This window comes from Acyrthosiphon pisum, chromosome A1 (genome assembly GCF_005508785.2).
Source record: "Acyrthosiphon pisum isolate AL4f chromosome A1, pea_aphid_22Mar2018_4r6ur, whole genome shotgun sequence".
Lineage (NCBI taxonomy): Eukaryota > Metazoa > Arthropoda > Insecta > Hemiptera > Aphididae > Acyrthosiphon > Acyrthosiphon pisum.
Window position 1 is genome coordinate 113007959 of NC_042494.1, and position 10850 is coordinate 113018808.

The following is a 10850-nucleotide window of genomic DNA, read 5'->3' on the forward strand; positions in this document are numbered from 1 at the left end:
TTCTAACCTACTGTATAACAGAGCGACATCCACTTACCCACATTTTTTAATTATTCATTTGTGATCAGTTTTTGGTAAAATAATAGACTTATAGGATAGAATTCAGGCTAGATTACAGAATATCTTTTAGTTACCAGGACATGATTGAAGATCGAACACTCACTGCTTAAACTGAATTATTTATATAACAATTTGGGAATTACTTACTACTTGAAGTTACTTATTTTTACAAATTAAATGTTTATTGCGAATGTTTGACCAGTGCCAAATGCTCAAATGTTTAAATGAGTTCATCGAGCTTATAACAGTTATCCCCATGGATAAACGAACATTGTGATCATTTAAACGGAAGTTTTATTATATACCTAACCAATTTATAAATCGATAACATTATCGATAAGTGTAGTACATTAGATATACCTCGTAAAACATAGAGATATGAGAAAATAATAGTTAACATTGGTTTAAATGTGGTAAAATTACTTAAAAACAACTCAATTGTGTTGCTAAAAAAGTAAATGCTCAATAGTGTCCTAGCGGATATTAATTGCGCTATGACTAGGGATTTTCACAACAATATCTATTTTACAATTCACTTAGTTCACATAGCGTTTTAAAATGTATACAAAATTTAACATCTGTAAATTAACAAAACTTGTATACTTGCATTGTTTTTCCAAATCTTAATATTACAACTAAACGAGTAGGTGTACTAAAAATATTAACATTTTTTAGTTTCGTTCATTATTATGTTTTTGTCCCACTACAATTTTTTTCAAAAAACTTGAAAGATGAATACAAGGTTCATCATAAGATGTTATTCGTGTAATATTTAAAAAATTAAAAAACGTAAATTCAAAATATTTTTTTTATAAGCGTCTGAAGTTAAGATTTTTTCAACATTGGATATTCACCAGTAAACTAACATTTATTGCTCAGCTCAAAATTAAAATATGTATTTCAATTAAAATATAATTATTATACCTAGTATTACCTCCCATATTAAATTATATTTTATTTTAATTTTCTAGGTTTAATATTATTATATTTGAAGTACAAACCTATAGTCTTAGTCATATAAAAAAAATAAAAAAATGAATAGGTTTTATTATAATAAATAATGTTTTTATAATAATTTATTATATATGAATATTATATTCGTTTGAATGTTTGAATAATTACGTCCGGTTAAAAATGTTAATTCGGTCATTACAATTTGTGATTTACTTGTGTTAAGTTCAACTAATTTCAACTGAAGAAAGGAGAGTAAAAAAAAACGACATTATTACAACTGTGACTTCAGGATTGTATTTCCTATAGGAGTATAAAAACACAGTTTATTTTAATAGATATTTTAGTTTAACTTTGAGCAAAATTATATATTTCAATTTTAAACGGATAATAATATTTCAGTTATTTTTTAGTTATTTAAAAATATTATTTGTGGATACTAAACATTTTTAAGTTATATGAAATTATTTTAAATATTTTTCGCAAAAATTAATTCAACCTACTAGTTTACTAATACATAGTAAAATAAATTACTTTAATAGCAATAATATCATAAAATATACTTACTTATAGTAATATATAGGCCGAGTGCTGACAGATGATCTTCGCTCAGAATCGTTTTTATTGTATACCTACATTACTATACAATGGTGTTATATCTTTGAATTCAAATTCAACACATCCATCACACTATTACAGTGACCCACATGAAACCTAAAATATGTACAGCAGAACGGTAACCACTTGCCCGCCATTTTTCCTTTTATTTAAGTACCATGCGTAACTATCAAAAATTAAAAGTATTCAAATTGTATATTATATACTGTGATTTTAAACATATAAGATTATTATATGTAATATTGTATGAAACACGCACAGATACATTTTGCTGTCTGTCTGTCAGTTTATCTGTTTGTCCAGGAAAGGGTTCGAAACAGATGAACCAATTTTAACGGGGTTTTGACAGGCATTGCATTATATTATAAGGGAAAAACGGAAAACGATATATAGATCGATTACTCTTCACCCGGCCGGAGTCAGGTAATACATCTTGCGTATCACAAAAGAATAGTATTCAAATTGTATATACCTACGCTGTGATATTTTATAAACGTGCAAAATTAAATGTGATATTTCACGAGACAAGCACATATTATACATTTGAATTTCTGTCTGTCTGTCTGTTTGTCCGTTTGTCTGGGAAAGGCTTTGAAACAAATTAACCTATGTTGACGGGGTTTTCACCGTTATTGTATTACCTGCGGGTAAATAAAATAGTTATTATGTTTGGATATATATAACTGTATACGCCTGTATTTTATATTTGATAAAAACAGCCCAAATAACTGAGTTAAAAATCTGTGCAGCTTACATTTCTAATAGAGTTATAGAAGGGTAAATCCACAGCCATTTAATTTGTCTCAGGCAACCCGCGTGCTGCAGGATCAGCCAGTAAGGCATAAACAAACGGTAACATTGTACAAAATATAATCGTACGTAATTTATTGTGCTCCCGAAAAGGGAAAACGTATAGGTACCCTATATACCTTGGCCGCCGTGTATTACCCGCGACCAAAACGACGACAATAGAGAAATCACCTAATAATATATGTCGATACACTCGTTGTAATTCACAAAGTAAGACAGCCAATGGCCATATAGTTTCCGGTATGAAACTCGAAAAAATAAAATAAAATTCAAGAAGCTTACAGGTAGTTGTTGGTACCACGTACCTGTATCGGGAACCAGCAGAAGGCGAATATAGCGACCACGACGACGACCATTCGGGTGACACGCTTCTTGCCTCTCCGGCTTTCGGCCGACGGTGGCTGCCCGCCTGGGTTCACTCCTTTCCACAGTCTCATCAGCATCAGCACGTAAAGGATGCATATGATAGCCAGTGGTATCGCGTACGACGTGAGGAAGAAAAATATCTGAAACACCCGACAAACGCAATCATTACTATATATTATGTAGACAATACAGGGACGGATTCAGACATATTTTTTTATAAAGATAAATATTATATATTAAATAACAAATACACTTATTTTCACATTGTCGCCTTCTATATTAAAAAATCAATAATTTATTTATCACATTGATTACCTATATCTACTATTATGACAACATTTTTAAATTAAGAATAAAGTATATAATATTTTATTATAATAATTGTATTTGTGTTGTAAATGTCCATGGCACGTTTACGGTACCAGCTATTATACGTTTTAAAAATATCACCAAGAAACTGCATTATGAACCGTTTGAGCTGCACACATTTACGGCAGTATTATATTAATATTATTGGTGACCATATTTGTTTTAAATTCCATTCATAATATTTTAAATTTAAATTATTATTAGTGACGATTTTTAATTACTACTGTCAATGTCATTTTTATTTTATCACTTTTAATAATATATAAAAAAATATAAGAGAAACCGCGATAATCTAATAAGTAATATTTTTCTTAAACTTGTAGTTCTTATACTTCATAGCTATTTGTAAGCTTGGTAGTAATTATTATTATTATCTATATTTAATAAATTATTATATTTTGTTATAATTAAAATCAATGATATTATGTTTACCTAAAACATTTCTTGTTGTGTGTGTCACCAGCTGCTGAAGGCGCATATTATATTATAATGTTTTATGAGTAGTGTGAATGGTTTGATAACAATATAATCGTTTAGCCGTTATTATTGCATCCATATAGAGTATAGAATCTCACGCTGGCATTGTTTTTACCATCTACAGTTGTAGTAGTTCTGAATAGACTCAGTTTTTGGAAAGAAAAGAGCTTATCCATTAGCGTATTATTATCGTTTCCCTGTCCGTAAACAATGCGAAACTTATTTTCCCACCAATGGAAAAAATCGATAAGGTTTAAATAATTTTAATGGTCTGAAGCATTATCATATTCTTCAAAATAAAATATTGTACTTGTAAAATAATATTATCATGATATCAATATGTTATTTCTTGGAAATTAAAAATTTAAAAATAAACAAAAATAAAATTATTGTTTTCACAAATATTGATTCATTCCGTCTTCTTTTTTTGGTTTTGTTAAGTTTAAAGTAATGAATAAAATGTTTAGATAACCATTTTTAGAGTTGGTGTTCGGTAAAGTGAACTGAGCTATTTCTGTAACTCAACACGCCAAATAACTAATAAGTTATACCCAGTCACTGACCTATGTATAAATCATCGACCTCGATTCAAGATGTATAGAATTTATGGCATAATATGCGATAAAAAATCTAATAAAAAAACCAAAGAACTTTTTTTGAAGTATTTATTTGTAAAATAATTCTAATCAATACACATCAATTAATAATCGTACATATTTTATAGGTACCTTTGATTTTTTTGTTGGATTATATTTTTTAATATTCTGAAAATTTCCTAGAAGCCGTTCTGTTTATTTTTTGATCAAACATATATTAATGAAAGTTATTGGTACTTGATTGTATAGTATATAAATATGTATAAAAAAAATACAAGTTGGTGCTAATATCGTATGCATTATTCCTCGTTCTACACTCGGTGTTCTATACGCTCTTATGATCGACTAAATACGTTATATTCAGATTTCTCGCAGCAATCGTTTGTTTCTGATATTTTTATTAACATATGATATTCATACTGTAATTTGTAGTAAGTATGTTATAACGTATATTGTTTATTAATCGTATTGGCTACGATGGCGTTTTGTGAATTTTGTTCTACATCAGGGCCAAATGCACGCAGATCAGTTTTTAGAAAAAAAAACGTTTATTAAAAAGTGCGAAGATAATTCGGGCAAATGTATACTGGGCCCGCGGTTACCTTTTTTGTTGTAAACTCGGCCCGAAAATTTTAGGTAATGACATAGGTCGATTGTAAACTCGGCCCGGAAATTTAAAATGATAAAAAAGGACGGTTGTAAACTCGGCCCCATAATTATTTTTACCAATAAAATTTCTATCTTATTATTAATATGCATTTATGTTATTGTTCGATTTTCATATCAATTTATTGTAATAACTTATTTATTTACTTGTACTATTGGGCAATTTGCCCGTTTTATTCGTTGAATAAACAATTATTATTATTATTATTATAAAATATAATAAAAGGAACAATTTGTTAGGAATAGCACCTATGTATAGGTGTGTATATATCGGTGAGTGAATAGATACGTCAAACACGTGACTTTTTACTTAAAAAATAGATTTATATTATAATATAACCTTACATTATTTACTATTGCACTACAGTTTTAATTATATTTGTACACTTTTCTACACTTATTTTACATGGATACATTTTACTTATATTTTTTAATACTGAAATATATTACTTAATTTTTTTCACAATTTTAGTGAATTCTACATTTATATAACGAACTTCATATTATGAATCAAAATATGAAATTAATTTTTGGAGGATAATGATTATCACCTCCACATAGTGTCCTCTAAATTGTTCTCAAAAATATTATACATATTATATTTTTATTCAGGCCGAGTTTACACGTCAATCATTTTTACCTGTAAAAACCCCGGGCCCAGTTTACACCTAAATTATTTTTACCTGAAAAAACAGGGGCCGAGTTTACAATAGACCTTTCGAACATTTTTTTTTCCTCGGCCGAGTTTACAATCACCCGATAATTCGTAGGAAACGTAGGTATTTGTAAGAAATTTCTTAATGGAAAGTGGCTGACTATTTTTTGGTGTAAAAAAAAAGTCTATACGATAACAACATCGTTACGTGACGTGTTGCAACCAGTGCGTAACAATTCGTACAATTTTTGAACTCGTATTTGTGTCCGTATTAGAATTTCCCACTCAAATGTTAATGGATCAGACAGGAATAAGTAATGAGTATGCCACCGACTAGTTCAACTTCAACCGAGAGGTGTGCACAGCAGTCTTGAAGACTAAAGGAAAAACGTTAAATGTTTAAATGGTATCCACCGTAAAATCATACTAAATATTAATTGTGCACTAAATATAACGGCTTATATGGTTGATTTTGGTACTAGTAGTTAACCCGCTGATGCCAAATACGGAATACCTATCATCACGGTGGGAAATTGAGCACTTTTTTTTTTTTGGTTCATAAGTTTTTTTTATTCAATCTGTTACCAAAAAAAGGACAATAAGAACAATTGATGGTAAATATAAGCTAAATAAAATAAAAATAAAAAGGCAGATTAAACAGACTGCAGAGGCCTACCTAGTGATGTAAATTTTCAAAAACATGAAAATTTTGAAAATTTTATAATTTATCATATTAATTTCTTATCAAATAAATCTTTTGATATTATATAGTTATAGTTATAACTTATAACTTGTAATTATATTATTATTCATATATTCATAGTTATATTTCAAACTATGTACTTTTATTACTATTTATACCCATTAATGTGCATTTTTTTCTTTTATTAAAAATGTATTTTTACTTCAGTGTAAATGTTGAGTGTATAAATAATCGTTTTGCTATAAATTACAATTATTGATTTTTTATGTAATTTATTGGTTGAGTCACTTCCACAATTTTAACCAAATTATAATTTTTTCTATTATAAGTGTTTTGTTTGACTCTGACATTATACTTGTTACAATTTTAAAAAAAATGAAACAGACATTGTATAAAGTATTTGAATATATTTAAATTTGAAAATAATAAAATATAAAAACAATTTTAATTCTAACAGTATTTTGTTAGTTAGTACTTGGTAATAAGTGGTAACAACTTGTTACTATGTAAGTACAAATTAAACGCTTATCTTAGAAAATAAAAAATTAATATATATATCAAACTTAAAAAATATATATAGATCACAAAGTAGGTAATTATTTTAAATCAAACAGTCTTTTGTTAGTTGGTACTTGGTTGCAAGTGGTAACATACTAACATCATGTTACTATGCAAGTACAAATTAAACGCTTATATTATAATTAACAAATTAATATATCAAACTTAAATATATTCTATTTATATAATCTATTTATTTATCTATATATATATTTTAATATTAGAAGAACATTGATAACCATCAAAATGAATAGCTGTGGTACAGTGATACCAACCATTCAACCTCAAAAATTAATTGAAATACATTAGAATTTAAATTTTCAAAATTTTCAATGAATAAAAAAAATTTCAATTGAAAATTTTCAAGCTTACATCACTAGGCCTACCAGAGGTACCTACTACATTACTACAACATGAGTAAAATTGAACACAAATTGAGTACTAGATAATGGTATTTAGCGGAAATGAATGCTCAAAATGCTCTGCTAACTTCATGCATTTTCGGAAATTTACAAAGCCCAATGCAGATTGACGAAGCCCGTTTTCAGACCCAAAAGAAATTCAATAGGAATAGATTATTAACAGGAGATGCTCTTCATTCCTTTGGAAGATATAGATGCTGATGAATTAATAACCATAACAACGGTGCATAGGTAAATCGGCCCTGAGTATTTGGTTTGAAAAATGGAAATATATGTCGTTATTATTATGTTTACCAATGCAATCAAGTGACACTCTTGCCAATCATAGAACGTAAATGCGAGGCAGTATAAAAAATACGTTTGTCTCACAAGCTGAAGTTCTGTACACATTAAGACGGATTTCACAATGCAATGCAATAAATATAAATATTATATAGATTAATTTTAAAATTCATCATTCATGTTTGTAATTCATTCTTTAAGCCTTATGGTACAGTTTTATCCTTATAATCAACAATGCTAATTTGAGAGTAGGTATCTCCGGGTAACATTGTCTTTTTGGTAATTATATTTTTATAAATATTATGAATATTATTATTTGTTTGTTTCATCTACCTATATAGACAATGTTTTTTTTTCATGGAAAAGTTATTATTTTATTTTTATACTATGATATTATCATACTGATGTTTTCATATTTTTAGAGAAACTATAATATTATACGGAACACAGCTATAAGAGTACAGAAATAATGACAATATGCAAACGCGCAAAGTTTAACCCATTTAAAGTTTCTAAACACCCTCAATAGTATATTTTCTATAAAATACACACGGTGTATGTTTTATGCATATATTAGCTGCTTTGGTATCTCATCCATAGTAAGTTTATATTATCTTGATAGACATGAACATTATTATAATATTCAACTTTTTTTTATAATTATTTTTATAAATTTTTATATAAATATCGCAGAACTATATTGTTATGATCGTAATAAGCATTTAATAGTGTATCTACGACGTATACCGGTAAAAATAAGTAAAATATCCTTCTTTGAACGTTACGGGTATGTTCCAGAGCTTCGTAACAGATTTAAATAATAATTGTCTTGTCATCTAGATAAATCCACCTTGAAAATAAAATAAAAAATAAAATATTATTGTAAACAAACCCGTTCACAATAATATATTTTTATTGTTTACATTGTGGCTGAGTAAAAAATAAGAGAAATATAAGTATATAGTATATTGAAAGAGGAGAACCAGCACTGCAAGTATAACATAAGTTGGAGGTGTCACACACGAATAAGTCACCTGAATAGAGGAGGGATAACTCTTTTTACTGATACGAGATGAGAAAGGAAAACTTACTCAAGTGGCTGAAATACTACCCTGTCGATTTTGTATTAGGACGGCTGACATTTCCTTCTTGAATATTGAGGCGCACAAAGTGGCTGGAAGATGGCTACAGATACTAGATAGCTTAAATTTAACCATTCATAATATTAAAATTAGTAATTTAAAAAATAGAAATTTTGTATATTAAAATAAAGTTATAATAAAATTTGTCGGAACAATTTTTTACATAATAGAATGCAATAATATGTCTAAAAATGATCAAATTAGTTTAATTTAGTAATATATTTGTGAAAAACACAGTATTTTTTTTTCATTAGGTCCTCAAGGCAGTCACGGATCCAGAGCAAAGGTCTGGGGGGCCCCAACATTTCTTTTACAACACATCCAATTATTATAATAAAATATTATACTTTATTCTTTTTTTTTTTGTTTTGTTTTTAATTAGTTTTATTACACAATCTATAAATATATTATTTTTACAATAAGCGTAAGATGTTGTAATAGATTAATAAATGGGGACTGAAGACTTGAGCAAAAGAATCTATCCAGTGATGGGACTTCTGGGAGTTGGTGGATGGGTTTTTATTCAGTCAGGAGGTCCCGACACCATTTTCGTTTTAAACGTCTTCCAGGGTCACGTGAAATGCTGAGGTGGATAAGTTTGAGACTAGAGGATTGCGGTGGTTGGAGAGATTTGAGTGGAATCGTTTATACAGAGTTTTGGCTACGAGTTGAACTGTTGGAACAGACAGGTCTTCATGGAGTGTATCGTTTGAGACGTAAAAAGGTGCTTTGGTAATTTGTCGAAGGCATTTAGATTGGAATATTTGATTTTTTTTTATGTTAGATGGTTTGGCTGAACCCCTAAGTTGTATACCTATGACTAGAGCGCGGATTTTTATGCACTTAAAAGTATCGAAATATGCCATATAATATGCTGTAAAAATCATGAAAATATGCAAAAAATATGCAGTCAAAATCATGAAAATATGTAAAAATATGCAGTCAAAATCATAAAAATATGTAAAAAAATATGCAAGAATTTTTTATTTATTTAAAATGTACAACAAAACTTATAATATTAATAACTTAAACGCCTAAAAAAAAAAAAATTTAGGAAATTTTCTGAACAACTTAATTTATTATTAAAATTAATAATCATATGCATTTCAAGTTTCGGCATGTTCACTATTTACAGACAACGACAAACGATGTAACCGAGTGCCCAGTGGTATGACGATAACCGACCGACACAGCAAAAGCGATTAAGTTATTACGTCGTAATCGATTATTTATTTATCTTATAATGTTATAAATAAATATAATATAATATATAAATTATTATTATTTAGTGACTATAAAATTTAGTTTTAATTTTTCTACTTGACAAAATATTATTTTATACATTTTTTTTAAATTTTCACTTCAATATGCAATAAATTTTGAATTTTGCCAAAATATGCAAAAATATGCAATAACCTTTAAATATGCAGAAATATGCAAAAAAAAATGTCACCATTAGATTCAAATTATGATGATTCGTGGAGATAACTGACAAAAATCCAAAAATATTAAAAGGAAAAAAATATGCAATTGCATAGGAATCCGCGCTCTACCTATGACCATACGGGCTTTAGTAGCAATTTATATAAAAGTATTTTGTTGTTCAGATTAATGTGTTTAGATGTGAGGAGAAGACGGGATCGGTTATTCATGGCAATACGTTTGGTATGGATGTGGTGGGCCCAGGTCAATCGACGATCCAGGTGGAGTCCGAGATATCGGACATTTTGTGTGGGTGGAATGGGTAGGTTATTGAGGGTCATGGTAGGGCAGTTTCTAGGTCTTAGAGTGAATGTGCAGTGGGCTGATTTTGATTCATTTATTTTTATTCCCCAATCTTTGTACCAGGTTTGGAGAAGATTTAAATGGACTTGAATGTGGTTGGAGGCTATTTCAGGGTCTGAGTTAAGTGCCATAATAGCTTTGTCATCGGCAAAGTCACCTGTGATCGTATGGTTGGTTGTTGGTTGGTCGGAGGTGTATAGATTGAATAAAAGAGGAGCTACTATGGCGCCTTGGGGAACTCCAGCATGGATGGGATTTATTTCAGATAAGGCTGAGCCAGAGCGTACAACAAAGTTCCTGTCTTCGAGGTATGATTTGAATAATAGATAGTAGTAGGGCGGGAAGATGGTTTTCAGTTTGAAAAGGAGACCTTGGTGCCACACTTTATCG

At 28.9% G+C, this 10850-nt stretch overlaps 1 protein-coding gene across 1 annotated transcript in view; it reads right to left on the reverse strand.

Annotated features, from left to right (window-relative positions):
* The window catches only part of LOC100167869 (allatostatin-A receptor-like), a 228577-nt gene that overhangs the window by 156404 nt on the left and 61323 nt on the right, over positions 1-10850 (reverse strand). The window contains exon 3 of the mRNA XM_029488077.1: positions 2745-2945. Coding sequence (XP_029343937.1) covers positions 2745-2945 — 201 coding nt within the window. The remainder of the gene's footprint in view (positions 1-2744; positions 2946-10850) is intronic.